This window comes from Anopheles marshallii, chromosome 2 (assembly GCF_943734725.1).
Source record: "Anopheles marshallii chromosome 2, idAnoMarsDA_429_01, whole genome shotgun sequence".
NCBI classification, from domain to species: domain Eukaryota; kingdom Metazoa; phylum Arthropoda; class Insecta; order Diptera; family Culicidae; genus Anopheles; species Anopheles marshallii.
Window position 1 is genome coordinate 24283637 of NC_071326.1, and position 18963 is coordinate 24302599.

The 18963-nt window shown below is 44.9% G+C and overlaps 1 protein-coding gene across 1 annotated transcript in view; it reads right to left on the reverse strand.

The window, feature by feature from the left end:
• LOC128718875 (homeobox protein 5) overlaps positions 1–15305 on the reverse strand; it is a 55395-nt gene extending 40090 nt beyond the window's left edge. The window contains exon 1 of the mRNA XM_053812491.1: positions 15222–15305. Coding sequence (XP_053668466.1) covers positions 15222–15305 — 84 coding nt within the window. The remainder of the gene's footprint in view (positions 1–15221) is intronic.
• Positions 15306–18963: the final 3658 nt, after the last annotated feature.

Sequence of the window (18963 nt, forward strand, 5' to 3'; positions counted from 1 at the left end):
ATAGCTCATTAACCGAACTTTATTCAATGATTGTGGTCGCCGTGATTACCAGTGTCGCCGGGGCGCGAAGAAACGCTTCTTGTCTCTTGTTTAATATAGCAGCCTGCAGCACATGCTAAATTGCGCTTTTGCATTTTGAAGCAATGCATTTTGCATGCGCGAGGATTCTGATTGGGTGCATGTGAATGGGGGTTAACATTCTAGGCAACAGCGAAACCGTCCGATAGTCGACGTTCTGTTCTAGCGCTACCGTGTGTCGTATCCGGTTCCGGAACGTGTGAGTGCGCGTGGCAGTGGGTTTGTGTTCCTACCATAATTACGAATGATAATTGCCGATATTAAGTTATACGAAATCGCTTATAATCGACAGCTATTATCGCTGTTTATACCATTTTATTACGACTCTCCGTCCGCCGACTATTGACCAAGACGCCAGGGCGACCGCCACCGAAGCCATCGCGAGCACGAGCTGGTGCTGGTTCTGCTGCTGCTGCTGCTCGCGGTGGTACCATTTATTTTCCCTCGTTAACCCGAGGCTGTTGCAGGGCGAAGCTCGAGGATACTTGGCGGAATAAATGCGAATGGATTATATTATACGGCTGGTGTTGTGATCGTGGTCGACACGGATTAAGTGCTGTCGGCGGGAGGTCCTGAAGTGTTCATGAGCCGCAATTCATCCTCTCCCATATGCCCACACAGTCGATTACAGGTGGATATATGATATGGGATCGGTTGGAGTGCTGGGTATAGATAATTTTTGTTGATAAATTGCACAGAAGTTAAACATGCACTTTTCTTGCCATTTTTCCGTAATCTAATATGCACGGTTGTTAGTTAGTTTCATTCTACATTAATCGAACAATTGCTTCCTACTTATTCATCGTTTTTGGAGACCTTACGTATCAGTTTATGCAATTATTTATGCACTATCAATATTGTGGAGTTTAAAGTGGATGGTAAAGACTCAAACCGATCTTGTTAACTCGTAAACTGTAAAGAGAATGTTTAATTCTTAAGACGACATCTGTCAAATAATCAAAGTGCCGGTTTGTATCATTCCGAAAAGAATCGTAGGGAATAGTTTGACATAAACAATGCAATTGATACCTAATTTTACTAAACTATATAAACCAACTCAAACCCATTAAATACGAAAGGATGAGGAGGAAAATGGTTCCTCTTTTTCCTAAACTTACTTGGTTGGGTAATTTGTATGGGATATCGACGGCAGATAAACCTCTAAGCGTCAAAAAGCATATAAAAAAACTAATAGAAAGTACTATCTAGGAAGAAGTTCCCTCGCTGTGTATTGGATGCGTGCCCCTGAATGGCTGCAATATATTGTTAGAATTATAGAATAGTGGTAATTTTATTTATACACAATTTCCATGGTACTAAAACAGCTCAATAAGCAAACCATTGTCTATGTTCAGGTTCAAATAACTCAGGATGCAATAAATTTGTTCGTTGCAATAAAACTGTCGCGGGAAGTAATGAACTTAAAATAGAAGAATTTACTTTCATGCACTAATTTTATGCTGCCTTAACGTGGGACTAGGCCCTAAGCTGTCAAGAGTAAATCAAAAAAATGTCATTCTCATAATGTAGCATTAGTTGTAATCTGGGTTTAGGACCATTTGGCGAGTGCACTGAACTCTGCCCCACTTAACCCAGCTTTAGTTGGAATGTGTCTCCTATAAAAATCATATTCTCGCCACTACGCAACTACACTCAACCGTGAACAGAAGTCCCATTATCGTTATCTGACCAGCAGAACAAAATTCGCAAGCAAAGCCCTCCACCATTTTGCGCTTGCTGAATTTTTGAAAATGTTTTCATGTCATTATGCTACGCCGGCCGGGGCCCGGGGTTCTTGGGCCCGCTTTTAGGCTTACGGCAAACGTAAGTGGTTGTTGCTATCATGCAGAAAAAGGGGTCGCGCATTTGTGCGCCGTTGTGTGCTCTGAGAGCACTAACTGTTTGCTGGCGCTGATGCTCACCACTTTTGCCCACGAAAACGGATGCAGATGGTACGCCCTACCACCATACCCGCCGAGCACTCTGGTAAGTGGGTCTCGAGGGATGCAGCCGGTGCTGTTGCATGTATTTGGTTGTACCTTCTGTTCATTTTTTTTTTGGGCACTCAACACACCGACCAGCAAAAACCTGCATTTCATTCCAGACAATCAAGGCTAATGGAGTCCCATCCCGGGGTATCCTGGCAAAAATAGCCCTTTACACGTCGTGTGTCTCGCTTGCTGCATGAGTGTTTGCATGTCAACAACCGAAATAAAAACGCATTCAAAGGTATGCTTCCGTAGCATTTCTCGCACTATTACAATCCCCATCGCCAGCCGAGCCCCGATTCCTGCACATCTCTCTTTACATGTGTGCTATCGCCCGAACCGGGTTGTCATTTTTGCGATATAATTTATGTAGTTGTTTTGAATTGTTAATGATTGCTTATGAAAGGAATGGGGCGAATAAAACAAAAGCTAAGCAACAACAAGCAAACGGCAAAATCACCGCGTCTGCCGCGTGCTACACAATCGGCTGAACGGTGAGCCATTCCGTTCCTACGTCCTAGTCATTCGCTTCCTACGCGCTTCGCTACACTTAGCGAGCCGCGGCTCGCGCGGAAAATGATCCCACGGTAGCACTCCGTCGGTGCATAGGTTTGATGCACGCCGATGAGTGCCACTGCCTTCCGACTGCTGATGTAGTTGGTGTAACGCATTCAAAACCACCCGCAGTGCTTGCTTCGGTCCGTGTTTGCTTCCACTGTAGGATGCACACAATGGTACGGCGTGGCACTGGTTTGCGGTTGTCCGTGGTTGTTGTGGGAATGTGACATGTTTTGTCACAATGATTAACGTTTCACTATCGAAAATCTAACTGACGGGTATTGCATGCTGTATGACTTAATTCAAATTAGTTTTTATTTATTACACGTCTCTTTAGAACAGAAAACTCAAGCGTACGATGAGGTATTAGAATAAAACTACAATTATAAGCTTTAATAATGGGTTCCATGCCGAGAGAAAGTGTAGGAACTATTGGATGTAATTGGAGTGTGATAGCGTTGGGCAATGATATCCCGATCGTAAGCCGGATCTCATCAATCCAGATGCAATATCAACACGTTCCGTTTCATGTCACCCAAAATTGGGTGACGCGGAATATTTCCGACTGCGTCACCCAAATATGGGTGATGCTCTTGTCCACTTAGTTTACAGTATTCATTTGTATTATTGATAGGGAATCAATAGTCTCATTGTGTAATAGAAATGTACAACAAAATATTAAATTTCAAACTGCTAAAGACAAGTAATGTATTTCATCATAATAAAATAAATTTATTCCTTTCTTCGCACGATACACTCTGGACAACTCAAGAAGATTTAATTAAATTAGTATTTTTGTCGAGAACATGAAAATGTTGATTTTCTCTGGTACATATTGCGGTTGTGTTTTTTCCGAAGACTTGCTTTGATGATCATCTCATGGAAGTTTTCTGTTTTTAATATCATAGTGCTTTAGACCATTATGAGTACATTTTTCATATAGAACACTATCTTTACCCTCGAGCAATAAATGCAAAATTTTCCATACATCCTTTTTTCGATATATCCATAAATTTGATCCTTTTGCACATTGTGATTGAGAAATTTTAGGTCCGCAAAACACTTCATTGGTTCGCGTGGGAACGTGTTAAATCTAGGATTGTTTGGATCAGGAGTCCGGATTAAGATCCTCACCTAATTGTATATGATTCAGGAGTCAGGATTGGATCCAAAATTATTGATCATTTCAACAACAACATATTGAAAGTAAAATGTAGTTTCTTTATCTTGTATGATGAAGTTTCTAAATAATTAAAAAGATATTAAATTTTGCCGAACGCCCAAACTCGCACCTAATAATACTATGTCCAACATGTAAAGCTTAGGCAGCTGGTTGTTACGTCGAGCAGAAGTGTAGAACGAACTTTTCAACATTTCAAAGCTATAAAATGATAACTGATTAATCAGCAGTCTTGGTCGATATCTCTGCCTAGATACGAACCTCATTACAGTTCTTAGAAGTATGCATAAATCTTTCTTCATACAGTTGATTAGCTCTCGCTCTCAAATCACCCTGCACCATGAAAGAAACCTGCCGCCCACAGTATGGATAATAATTCTTTCCTAAGCAAACCGAACCACTTGCTTAGCACAATGATACAATAAGCGATACTGATCAGCAGAAAAGTAAATATGCAACGTTTTAGCATACTGCACATCGGGCCGGGTATCCTTCAGCCACGAACAGGATGAGCGGTCGGAAATAATTGGATCGGATGCTTACCGAGTCGTAAATATTCCATCATCGGCACTTTTCACGCACGGGTAAGTTTTGATAAATTATTTATATTCAATACATTCTCGGAGTACCCGGGGTTGGAAAACGCTTTCCACACTTAACTTCGTAACTTCTCCCATATGCTCAAACGGGCGGCTTCGTTCGTCGTAGCATAAGGAGCCCCGAACGAGTGCCCCGAGTCAATAAACAGAGGAAGAAATTAAATAATCATTAGGCTTTATCTTGCCTGCTCCTATTGTTTCAGCCCGGCTACTTCCCAGCGGATGGGTTTTCTCCCTATGGGTTGGGGGAAACAAATTTAATGAAATGAAAAAAAAAAAAACAAGATGAAGTAAAAAGAAACGCCCACTCTAACATACACACACACTCTCTGGCAGCCAAAGCAGAGGCACGTTATCAACCATGAATATGGAACAAGAGCTGCATACGAACCGGGGGCCAAAGGTAGTAAAGGCAAGCAGAGCACAAGTGTGCTGAGTGTTGATGGTTTTATTTTGCTTGGCTGTGAGAGTGGTTGGGCTCGGAACAGATAGGGAAAAACCTATGGCAACAATGAATTAGCATTGTGTTCTTATGCCCGGCTTTTCTTTTTTCTACTCAGCAGAATGGTTCCACTGCATCGAGATTGCGGAGGTTCGCAACTGCTGGCGCCGATACGCCGCAAAACGCCGGGCAGAGATTGCAATCTCGGCCAAAGTATCTTCCCAGCATCAAAACCCGTGAACCCGTGGCGACTGAGGCAATGGCCGTAACAAGGGTTCACAAGAGTCGCCGGACTGTCTTCACACCAACCGGTCGGGTAACCTCGGCATGCAGGTGGTGGAGATGGAGCGAGGGGATACACGGATAAAACATCATTCCGATACTGGGATGGGTATGCCAGCCATGGGCATGGTAAGTGCAGCGAATGGTCGGGGACATTCCTGCTCGACCGGGAAAACATTCGTCCAGCCTGACCCAAGGCCATTTTTTGGCCAGCTTCCCAAGACCACATCCGAGGCACTCATCATGCGAGCAGCAAGATGCAGAACCAGACAACTCCGTACCGGGCACGGCAACCGTAGGGCAGGGATGGGAGTGGTTAAAACACTCACATCCCCGTCAGTGCCATAGCGTCACAGACTTCACTTTGAACTTTTGAGCGTTGTTGCGGAATCTGGCCGCACGATGTCGGATGTGGGATGCCAACGTGCAGATGCAGATGCAACTGACAGGACATGGCATAGTGCGCGCGCACACACACACAACGTGGCTCGGTTTTTCGGTGTGTCAGGGCGACACACGCGGCACAGGCTGGTGGCAATTGCAACGTGCAGCACCGTTGGACGGAAACCGGAGGAAATAAAAATAACGATAAAAGTTGCAAACCATAACATGAAGCCACGGCGTGCAAAACACATAACGAGCTTGACCTATGCGCTGGGTAACCCCCCTCCGTCCCATGCATTCGACTACGGCCAACTTGATTGAGGTGGCCGGATGGTAAACTTTTGTTTGTGCCTTTCCTTTTTATTGGCTTTTATAGCTGTACCGAACCCGGGGTGTGCTGGCTTGCTTCGATTGCGCCTGCATTCGACTGTTGGAGCGTTTTTAAATGCATTTTTTTGTCATCTTCTTCTCGTTGACGTTTGCTGGGCCGGTTCGTGGCCGGGTGCGCTGGTGCAATTGAATCAAATTCTTATTCACATAATTTAATTAGTTGAAATTGAAAAGCATATCGCGCAGAATGGCACACACCGCGGTCTGTAGCAGAACCTGTTGCTGTTTTTTTTAATTTTCTCTATGTGCATGCAGAAGTTTCGTCGTGCTGAATATTTTAATAGCTTTCTAAAACAAACTGATCATTTATAAATGCATCGTACATCGTAGCATATGCATATTTGATAAATTGTTTCTAAGTCGAAAGCGTTTAAAAAAAAGGTGCTGGCAGTCAGGTTCAAATGCAGCATGGGAAGAAAGGCAGATGCGGGAACTGGCAATCGGGAGACTAACACAGAATATACTTTTATCTCGAAATAGCCTCACTGGGAGATAGCAAATTGAAACTTTATGATGGGCATAATTTCTCCCATACACCCGAAGCGGGCAGAAATCTACATAAATATTATGTTGTTATACTTAAGGATCCTCCTTATATTTTAATCAATGTGTTTGCTCATTTAAACATCTCTACTGTGCGGTATATTCTCAAGCAGAAAGTAGAGATGGAGCTACTATCTTCAAGGACCTAAAGACCGCTTGGGGTTAGCGTAGTGCTTAATTATCCAAAATTCATGAATCCTGAAATAAATAAATGAAGAGATGGTTCAGAAATTCGTAAGACTGGGCCGCCACCTAGAGGAGAACCCAGCGCTGATTTATGTTTTGTAGTTATCTCACGCCAACATTAGAGCACGTTATTATTTAATTTGTAACGACCAATACCAAAACAGGAAAGCAATTAGATTCAAGGCTTTGTTCAAGCTGCATGCTTTGTCACACCGAACCGTAGAAGTTTTATAAACTAAAATCTCTTCATAGATCTATCATACATGTTTTATGCACTCTCCTATCTTAAGAAAGGCCATCAGAGAATGTCGCGATAGTAGACATCACTGTAAACTGCAGCAGAACTTAAATATAAGGATCGAAGACAAAGTGATTGCTGCGGTGCCCCGAATGTTGAACCAATTGTTCAAATAGTGACGAAGTAGATGGACCTTGTTTTGTGAAACTGTTTGACAAGATCAATCGCATCCTGCCAGCAACCAATCGCTCAAAAGATGCGACTTGTACATAGCACTTCGAAAAATTGAGCTAAGGTTCAGATCAGTTGGCGAACGATCACCAAACAGGTCTTTTCAGCATTTTTTCTGAATGCTTAATAAACATAGGATTTAAGCAAGCAATTCATTCAAGTTTTTTTTTCTGTACCGTCGTTTAAAATTTGTGTTTTTTATGAATATCTTATAGATGTACTTGTCTAAGTTCTGTTCACTTTCTTGGCAACGTAGATCGTACAAGACTCGGAATGGAATCTTAAAAAATCAGCTTATGTCAATCCAGACTTCGACACAGGCTAATATCATAAACAACATTTGTTTTTTTAAATCTCTTTTATAAAAGAAGCTCATCAAACCATCGATCAGAACCAGAGTGCCAGAGAGTTAATCTTAAGCTAATGAAGCTTATGATCCCTTTAAGCAGCGTTTGTGAGTAAGATGCTCATTAGACTTTTGGTCCCTCAAACGTGGCAGAAGAATGCTGAGGGCGCTATAAAGATTTCACTATTTCCAGCAAATTAGCTGCCAAAAATTCTACCGAACATTAGCATGAAACAGAAAAACATTCCTTCGTAAAGTGTGAGCGACCGACCACAGATGAACATATAGAATTAATGTAAATTTTTTTTTCACACAGTCCACAAACGTCCACAAACGCGTCCCCTTAAAAGCGTCACCGATTCTCATGAAAGTGAGATTCACCTTCACTATTATGGGCAAACACGCGATTAGATACGATTAAAGGAATGAAAAACGCTTTTGTGTGCTATAAAAGCAATAAAAAAACAAAACAAAACAAACCAACAGAAACAAAAACAAAAACCTTAAAATTCAATCCAGAGAAGGAGCCCCCCAGGTGAAAAAAAAATCCTGGTGTGGTAGTATAAAAGCACGCAAAGGAAAAGTGCAAGTCAGAAAACGCAAACACAAAAACCGACCCTGACACAGAGGGTGGACGGCATTTATCTAAATGTACGCAAATAAGCACACCCGGCAAATGGGTAGTTTTATGGCGGTTAAAAGAAAATAAAGCAAACGCTTTTAAAAGATGAGTTTTCGGAAGAATGGAGGCCGATGGGAATGGAGTGTCAATAAAATGGGGATTTTGTTGCCCGGTTTTGTTGTGCTCTGTTGTGTTGTATGATTGATAGGAAATTTTTTTGCGTGATTTAAAAAAAAAGATTACCTAGTGTTTGTGTGTGTGCGGTTGTGTTTTTATTTTCACATTGTAACCTATTTGTTCGAAGTGACGTGGATAGTACGCGAAAGACCTTGCATGAAGCTAGATAAAAAATTTGCAATTTGGTACTGATTATCGGCTATTGTGTTGACGCTGAAACCCTTGTTTGGTGGATGGGCCCTGCCGGCCGACAAGCGCTGACTATAAACTTCAATACTATCGGCCAAACATTCAGCTCTATCTCGCTGATGAACTTTTTAGTTTTTCACCATCCCCCGAAGGCATTCGGTTTCGCCGTTCCTAGCAAGTTCGATGCAAGAAATAGTAAAGGTAGCTTTATTTAACTTTATACTTCAATATCGTTTACTTTTGCTTCTCGTCCACTGGCAGCACCAGCTACCTACTGATGGTCACCGGTTCTTTGTGCGCTCTACTCCACTATCGCCCCGTTGGCATCTTTTTTTCTCAACGTTCCGGAAAGAAGAATCGATTACCTTTGGAACACTTTCGGCAGAGGAACAAGTTCGATTTCGAGCTTAAACAAATCCGGGGGTGAAGGTGAAGCATTGCGAGCATCGGCAATCGTCCGGCAGTCGCGGGCGTACAACTGGGCAGTGTTGGCGGGAGAAGGTGATGCTTCTCGACCTTCCACCGGCAGGCAGGCGGTTCGAAAGATCGAAAGGAGAATGGTAATAGAAGAGAGGGAGTAGCGAACAGCGAAACCCAAAACACTGCTGGACGCACACCAGTTCCAAAGCAATCGACAACGGGTTAACGTACCCCGCGCCATCCTGCCACTCACGGATGACTTATTCCGCTGTATAAGATGCTGCCTTAGAACGCAAGCTCACGGACCCGCGCCACTGATTGATGAGTGAAGGTCGACAGGAGGGCACGATAAAATATTCAAATTCCTTGCCGGACGACTGCTAGCGCGATTTGGAGCGGTCTCGTTGTCTGATCACCGTTTCCAATGACACCCGCGCGGTGGTGAAGCTACTTTGAGTTCCGCGCTTATGGTTTCATTTTGCTAAACAGACCAATAGAGCAGTTCGGTTGTTACCTCCTATAACCAAGCACATAAAACGTCCGTCACACTCCATTTAACAGGGGCAGGCAGAGGGAGGAAGGGGGAGGGGGAGGGGCGGGGGGTGCTATTAAAACGCTTAATAATGCTCAAACGTTCGAACAGCGCACAATTGCCCGATACCACAGCAAATATGATTTAATTATTTGCACCACAAACCATCATTCCCATCAAAAGCCCGGTCAGCTCATCAAATAAAATCAACCGCAGCATCCAACACCCAAATAACGGCGACCACGGTGACCACAACCATTTTGCCTCCTCCCCCCCAACCCACAACAGCAATGCAATTTAGTGCACCCCACCCTTTGAGATCAAAAATTAAATTTGCATTATAAACGAGGTAATGATTTTTTAAAATAATGTTTACCCGTTCATTTCCATCTCTCCTTTTTCTGCCCTTCCCCCTTCCTCCCCCATCATTTCACTCGCATATTGTTCCTGTGCGACCGATAAGCGGAATGCGTTTCGGATGCAATTATTGAAAATCGAACTATTTATCTGCACCAAAGAGGGCACTCACCCCCCCCTTGGGGGTGTTCCGATTGGGTGAAGTGCATAATAAAAGCTCGATGCTTAAAGCTGCAACAAGCCACTCGAGAACAAACAGCCCAATGGAGCCTATAAAACGGTTCATCGGGAACGGCGATAATTTCCAAATGGCGCTGAAGGCACTTGAACATTGCCCACGTTTGAAGTCGTTTGAGCCCGGTACGTGCATAATTAACTTTTTGGGGGTGAATCTGGCCCTCGGTACCGATGATAGATGCAAGCGGTAACAAGGGTGCGTGGTGGTAACCCACCTTCTTTTGCCTGCGAAACCCCGTTCGGGAGTTGGAAACAAGTGGAAAATTGATTTATATCCGCGATCCGATTCCGCTCCAATAGCATCACCCTATTTGCGACGGGTGAGTAAAAAAACGCTCGCACAAAAAAGGGAAAATCAAATGCGATGCAACATTAACCCATTGCATATCTGTGAAAATCCGCCCTCGGTACCGATCTTTCCTTACCGATAACGATCAAGCTAATTGGATCGAGGAGTGTTTTCGATTCGTCGTGAAAAACCGGACCGGTATGATCGCGGTACTGGGGACGGAACGGGGTGGTTCGCGTGTTGGTGGAGAGTCTTCACTACAAGGGGGCTGTTTTCACCCCAAAAGCGATTACGATTTCTTTGTGCCGGCTGGAACCATCCAACCAAGCGTATGGTACTTCGGCTGCTGTGCAGTGGTGCGGAATGCAGTTACCTAGCCGTGCACACATACTACCTACCATAAAAGTCATACAGGCCGGGAGGGTGGGGGGGCCTGCGAAGTCCTCTCACTTTTAAAGCGAATAGTGCACACTCACGCACGTGTGTTAGTTAATTATATCGTAGAAAGTGTATGTGATTGGAAACTGGAACCTTCCTGGCTGGCTGCAAGTGCAAACAATATACCGGTTTGAAAAGCATCTTCTATACCTAGCGTATCAGGCGTAATGGTTAACTAGATCCAGAGGGGATTCTTTTTGAAATCGATGTAGCGTTACATGCTATGGGCGTCAGAGGAACCGAGTGTGTGTAAAGCGCTGGACTTAGAAGGATCGATGGAGCTAGCAATCCTTACATAGACAAAGATATACTTTATAAAATGGTTATATTTCTTCCAACTCATATGCAGTCCTTCAGCAAGTCCTTCGAGAACTCTAACCCCACAAGACTAGTTGTCAAAATTGTCAGTTACTGTATCTGCAAAATGGAATACATATCTTCAACTAATGAGTTGATCGGTTTGGATAATTACGATTAAAGTATCCTAATTTCATCTCTGAAGTTTTGAGAAATTAATAATAAGAATATTTATACGAGTTGTACGATGATCTTACTATCGCAGTACATACTAGATTCGTGAAACAGGCTCCAATGGGTTATCAATGGGACGTCATTAGAATGGCACCAGACAACTCACTGGAAAAATCTTTTATGGTCGTCTGGAATGGACAGAAGAGCGACAGTATTCCAAAACTGGGATGGAGTGAAGGTGTTGATGATCCTAAGACAGGACTCTTGTTACAGACCAAGACAAAAAAAGTCCTACAGACTTAAGCAAGCAATTAGTTTCATCAAACCATTTGTGCTGGTGCTTACATTTTACGCCAATAATTCTTCAATAAAGAGTACCACTGAAGTCTGACACATAAATCCTTTTGTGAATTTTATTAACAAACGCAACTCTCTAGTTAAGAGGCAGTCCATGAAATATATTTGACAAAGAACTTCCCAGGCAGGTTAAAAAAATGTTGAGCCCACTTGGTACATACTGACGTTTTTAATATCCACTGTACCTTTATCCTCCAATTCACTGCAGCGTTTCACATATTGTTTTGTGTTCCTTATCTAGACATCGTTCTATTTCGCATCCAACTTATTTTGATCGCATCATATTGCTGTTGCCCTATATTGCTTCCCATTTCTAGCTCATAACCTTCACCGACATGGGAAGATACTGTAAACCAGCCACCAACTAAGCCATTGTCATTCTTTGAGAGTTGACCCATTTCCCGAGCTACTACTACGAGATCTTCGTATTGTTTTTCTTTTCGGGAAAATACTGAGTACCGCTTGCCGATATATCCCACCGTTACTGTAGCCATACGGTTCAAGTTTCGCTTCCCCATCACACGCGTTTCGGAAAAGGGGTGCTGTGCTCTTAGTTCTACCGGTGGTAAATAACATGCCAAACCCATAATCCAGCAGTTAATTAGTGGCGTTTGGCGACTTGCCGACTTAACCAAGAATAAACTGGAACACTACGCTCAAAGCATCGTTACTTTATGATGGTATTGTGGAAAGAGCTTGCCCACCTTCCGTACATGGTCGCTGTATTCAAGCAAAGCATTCTTCCTATTGCGAGCAGATCCGATTAAGCGATTTTTTGTTGCTGTTTTATGAGGTTGTTATGTTCCGTATAATCTCCATCTAGATTAATGAATAGAATATGAGTAAATTTAAGCTAAAATACTACGATTACTACGACAGTGGTTTAACGTTGCCTTCGCTTAATCTGCGTTCATCTACGTGATAAGAACCAGCACCCATCAACTTTACGGTTTACAGTCGCAAGATCATCCGGCGCATTTGGACCGTGAAATCGAACCAAGCTTTCATCGCACCGAACGACACCAAACATTAACTATGGCAAACTCCATAAAACTCGTGAATTATTGGAGCAGCAAAGGTCTTCATAATTCATTCCCTTACCACCATTTTTCGGAAGCAAACGCCAGCTTACTTTGCATGAGCGAGAACAAACACTGCTATGGTTCTCTTCCCCTACCCTACTGGGACCATTCATCTTAAAGACATACAACCGATGCCGGCCCATGATGCGGGCCTATGGGTTACGGATTGTTTCGGTAAAAGTTTCAGTTCGTATCATACCAAAAAGGAAATAGGTCTATAATTGTTGCAAGGTTGCCATGCTGCCATTCGACTGTGGCTGGGTGAAGCACGCAGGGTGGGTTCTGCTGGACCCCCAAAACATAAATAAGAACACAAAAGCAAAGGAACACACACACACACTGTAGGTTCAGGCACCGAAAGCTGTTTCGTTTTCCAGATGGACTAATGAATCAGTAAATAGTGTTCTTGCACCATCCGGTAGGTGTGAAACGATTATCCTCCGTCCGTCTGTTTGGCAAAGGATGTCGAGAATGGTCGAAAAGGGGGGGAACCAGCATCCGTGTGTCTGCTGTGGTTTATTATCTGGAACGTACCCTTTTTACGGGCTGATTGGATTGAGTAGGTTTTGAGCAACATAACTTTTGACAGACTCCCGCTTTGCACAAACCGATTTCAACATCAATAGTGGAAGTTTTATAGCTTTCCAGTTATCTGCTGGTTGAAGCTCATATAAAGCTCGACCGAAAAAAAAAGATAATGGCCATGCTTCCCCGCGACGCAAGCTAGGTTTAATTTCATGCTTAAATGATACACCGAAGATAACGACCTGTACAACGTTACGATTTACAATTAGCATTCTCGTTCATTTCCCTTTGCGCTGAAACGAGCTTCCTTACATTGGAAAACACTCCTGCGTACGCGCACTTTACAATCGCCGTTGCAATGTTCGCACCCACCATCGTTTGCCTGCTCGCTAACCAGTGCCTTCAGGATACAAACAATAAAGTAGACAAAGTCCTGGGTAAAACAACACCCGGCCCCGGTACCATCCGGCACGGGGACACGGAATCGCTCGTTAACGAATCCATTTCCAGGGTCAGAATTTAAGGCACATAATTTGCACCCCACCTACTCTCTCGTCCATTGCCTTGCCTTGTTCGAAGCGGGAGTTTCCCAATCGAAATCGGAGCCCGGAGTGCACACGGACTTAGGGGACAGTTTTATTTTTTGCAATTGTGCATTGCACATCGCTGCCTGTGCAGTGGCTTATCGAAGTGAAATGATACCACCGAAGGAAGCGTCGCTGTTGTGTCAAGGACTCGGACTCGGACTCGGAGCAGCGTACGGTCCTGGGCTTAAGACGGGGTTGAAACGATTTGATTTTAATTGGCATTTCGCTTCGTTGGGTTGTGCTGGGTGATAAAAATGTACAATAAACGAAATAATGAGTTTTACCCTTGTGCTGTGTGTAAACGGATATTGGTGCAGGAGAAGTAAAACCTCAAGCACTACAGATGTAAGTGCATTGTTATAAAAGTGTATAATTGGTGTGTAAAAACTGGACAAAGATCATGGCATTTCTACGGTTTATTACCAAATTCTCATCTGCCCAAAAACACATCTGTCTAAGTTAGCTAATTCCATTTAAAACTTTGGATTATTTTAACGGAATAATGGAACATTTTTTCAATATGCAACAACATGAAAAGGGCCAAAACTCACCGACTTCCAAGTAGATTCCTTTAATATTCTGCGACGCGTAAGCCCGACGCCATGCGACGCTTATCGTACCGGTCGATCAACTGGATAGCGCTCTACAATTGAATTCAAGATTCCGTACTACACCGGCCTTACCGTGCTGGTCAGCGCTGGTAGTGTCGGATTATTCATTCCACCGTCCGGTGGAACGGAAAAATTCCAAACCGAAGCCATAAATGCAGAAACGACACATTCCCGCCCGAGGAGACTAGCAAAAATTACGACCGAACCACGCAGCGCACCAAACCCACCGCAGGAACAAATCCCCCAGCGAATACCGAGCGCCCCGTGGAAGGTGGCTGGCCACCGTCTTGAGGCTAGAACAATGAGGCGATAATATAACTATTGTATGGAATTGAATAAATTTGATTTTCAATTCGAATAAATTTCATCTGATCCGGTGGGCCGCAGGTGCGCCACCTCCCGCGGGCGTACGCGGTTGCGGAACAACAAAGATGGCGCACGGCCGATTACGGGCAGCGCTGGGGATCCGCAGAGCGCACCAAAGCCAATGTCTCCCGGTGACTTTTGCGCTCAAGGCTGCTGCCAAGCAGCTGAGGGAATGATGGACCGGCGGTACCGGTGGACAGTGCAGCAACCGGCACGGCACAGGTGCCGATTGTTAACGAGCTCAATTTCCATTCAATTTTCCATTCGTCTTACGGCCGGGTTGGGTGGGATTGCTTTAGCATACTATACGCCGTTGCTGGCTAGCTTTCTTTCGCCTCTCTGGCATCGTTCCGAGGTATTACTAAGAATTATCTGACTTCCGGCACCGGGTTGGAAGATTACCAATCCAAGAGCTACCGAGTGGGGAGGATGGGGGGAGATACTCGGGGAGATTTGTGAAGAAATTAATGAAAACCCAAGCACCCAACAACGCCGAACGGAACCATCCAAACCTACCTGCAGTTCGTGTAGAAAATCCGTCTCGTCCAACAGCACGATCCGCACGGTGATGGTTTTCGACGATCGGCAAAGGCAATACATTTTGCTGGCGCGTTTCGTTGTCCTTTTGGAAGATATACACCAACTGTTAAACTGTGCACTGTGTTCCCAACCCTGTGTGGGGTGGTGGGGCTTCGAATCGAATGGTGTGTGTGAGAGTGTACGAGTCCGTTTCTCTAAGCTCACTAGACGCAACTTCCACGATGGGCGAAACACTGCGAACTCATCGTACACCGCACCGTACCATCGACTCGCACGGTATACACGCACTGAAACTCATCACTCCACATCAGCGAACGTCAAAAATGTGTTGCTTCGATCAGTCGACATTCTTCGGTAGGCAGCACTTGTCTCTCACCCTGACGACTGCTCAGACACCGGTATCAACGGTCAAGGTTCTTGACAGCCATTTAACACACCGCAATCTCACCTGTACGTGAATGTAGGTTTTTTGTGTCTTCTTCTCCTTCCCGAAGTCTTCCTTTCACCAGCACCTCACTTGGATTGTATTTATTTTATTTAAGTCTGTTATTTTTGCACTTCGACATCACGGTGAGTACTTAAGTCTCGCCCAAGTTAAGGCTGTACGGTGAAGACCGGGTGGTGCACCAGATTTATCGCGTCCGCCACCGTGCACATTTGGAAGCGAGAGCAGCAAACGGTGGAGGGGTGGGGGGCGTGTTACACTCCTTTTTTCCCAGCGGCTGTGCAGCAGCTCAGCATATGATCCCGATCGATCCCAGAGCGACCTATCAAACGATCGTCCGGTTTGATTGATTGATTGATTGGTTTAGGGTTTCGGTTCGGAGTCTTGATAAATTACACACCGGAATGCCGCGCCACGGGCAAGCGTTATTGTTTGTTGCGATTAAGCACCGAAGTCTCGCAGCACAATTATCTCGCGCGCCTGTAACGAGAATGAGAAGTAGAGAATGCATGTCAGTTGGGTTGTAGAATCAAACGCGCAGCTTATTATCACTGCCCCGCCCCCGCTTTCGTCTGGGGGTGAGTGGGAAATGCTTCTGGAAAGCCAGTTCACCCTTCTTCGCCCGTGTTGCTCGGGTTGTTGGTGGATGTGTTTTTCAATGGCAATGGCAGCTTCTGGAGTTATTAGGCAGTCTCTCGGGACCTTCGATAGATTGACGTGCCCACGTTAACATATGTGCGTTGAAAGGTTCAATAATGGGGGGGGGGGGATGAAGTTAAACTGGACGAGATCTTGCTGGTTGCTGGTGATGTGGGAAAGATCCGGGTTCATCAAATTATTCACTACCAAACTAAAAAAAAAAACATGTGCTACAACCAAATCGCACGGATGTTTAACACACGCAAAATGATGAAGGTAACATTAAATAAGACGTACGGTTACATCGAGGGAAGAAGTTACGTCAGACACAGGTAACCAAACATTCCCAAAAGCACTTAGACCAGCGCTTGATTTCGGGTCCCATGTAACAAGTTCCAATTTGAGCACCAGATTTTAATAGGCAAAAAAAAACAATGTCTAGCGCATCACACTCCACTGAACGGCAATTATGTCGTCCGCACTTCGTTGCTGACTTCGGTGGGCAGCTGTAAGTGCTCCATTTCCCCACAACAATAATCTTGGAAGCATCTGCACGATCTGTAGCCCTGGAGCTTTACTATATGGGTCCAATCCCAGAGAGAGAGAGAGCCGCAAATAACGAGTTCGTGTCCCTGGCTTATGAGCTGATGATGTCGTCAGCCTGCGCCTCACACCGGTGGTGTGGTTCATAACTTATCCGCCATCAGTAAAAGGGACTTCTGCCTCAAAAACCTTTTCGCCGCCACGGTGGCTAGCAAAAGCAGGACGGTGACATCGGCGAGCTATCAGTGCAACGTGCTGTCAACGATTGCAAACGAACGATATCATACGGCAATTACGGAGCAGGACTCTACGGATGGTTGAGAACCCTCAACCAACCACCATCGGGTGTTTTATCTCTCGGTGTGCATCGTACCGCTGGAATAAAAAGGAGCACCGATGCGATGATTCAATTGCGATGCCAACATATATCGATACCGGCATCAACCCGGGCAGGAACGATGTGATTGTCGCGCCGTTTGCGATACGATCCCCGTACGGGCGAAAGTGAGTGAAACCCCGTGAAGAGTAATTGAAATAAATTATCAACACCGGGGCTAGCCCCCCACTCCGCCCAGCTTGATGCTTGCTGCCTGATATGCCGTATTTGCGGCGCGGACAGCCGTACAAAGAGTGTCACTCTCTGATTTCAAAGCAACTGCGGCCACAGTTTTCCCCCCCGGTGCTGCCGAGAACCGAGCAGGTGGGTTGGAAATGGTTAGAAAATTTAGACTTCTACTTGAACTGAGTTCATGGCAACACCATTTTCGGATCCTTGGGAAGTAACGATCTCAACGAGTACGGACACTATTCCTCCGCTCGAGCTCTCTCATTCACCCCAAGCCAACCGTTGTGTGCTGCGGGTCATTGTTGAACCGAAACGGTGCTCAAGTGGCGCTCGAAAACTATTCTACGCCTTTCCGGCACGAGAATGACCTGACGGAAGCGTTTTACCGGGTGTACCTTATGCAGCTCATGTTCAAGTGGACGGTCTCTTGAAGGTGTCATTGGCAGCGATTGAACTACCCAACCCCCTTCGGGACACGGCTGAAGCTTCCCGATCGTACCACCCCACCTGGTCGCCTGGTGCGAGTTTTGCTGGGATCCACAAACGAACGCCCACCATCATCATCTGCCACGGCGCACGGTTCAGAGAACGAACAAGGGACGGAGAGTTTTTTGGGGCAACTATTTCAATTACAATCTCTGATCGTTAAGGTGAATTGGGAAGGGGAGGGGGCGTTTTTTGCCCTTTTTTTGTCTTACATTTCTGGCACCGGCAAAGAGCCACAGTATCCAACCTGGCCGGCAGATTCTTGAGAAGGTCGTCGGTGACTGTTTGCACGGAGCAATAATATCCTGATTTCTTTTTATGCCCTACCACCATGGCCATCTTCAACCCGAGGTTGAGGTGGTGGTCCATGGCCACCCAAGAAAAAGACTGTCTACACACTGCTGTACGGTACGATCCGTGGCGCTACAAAGGTAGCAATGACACTGTACAAACCCCTAATTCGGTGCGTCTCCAAATTGGCTATCGTTTTGCCTGCAACATTAGCCAGGTGGTTAGCTCGTTCCTGGGTGGCAGAGTGGTTTCGCATCGTCGTTTTTTTTTTTTGACGGCCATCTCCACAGTTCAATTTCGTTCCAAGTTCATCCACCGGACACTGCGCGCCCTAAGTGGAGTTTCATTGAGTTTCGGAGTAGCAGTACACGGTCGGCACACACCACATTAAAAGCACCTTGAAACGCCCCGAAAATTAAGACCCAACGTAATGTATGAAGTGCTAGTGAAGTGCCATAAATGCCAATGGTTGGGGACTACCAAAAACCGTTGTGTGCGTCGTAGGGTGATTATGAAACTTTTCCAACACTTGCTTCGTACACTAAATGTGCCGTAATGGCGACGCATGCTTTCATTCCATACCAAAGCGAAGGATTCTTCTCAACCACCATTAATTAGACATTTGTACTGTCCAGGTTTCCTGGCGCACAAGAAACCATCTCCGCAATATCAAAGAACGAACCGGGCAGCAAAAAAAAAAAAACTTCTTCAAAACAGCATTGAAAACGGTGAAAAAAAAACGAAAATAA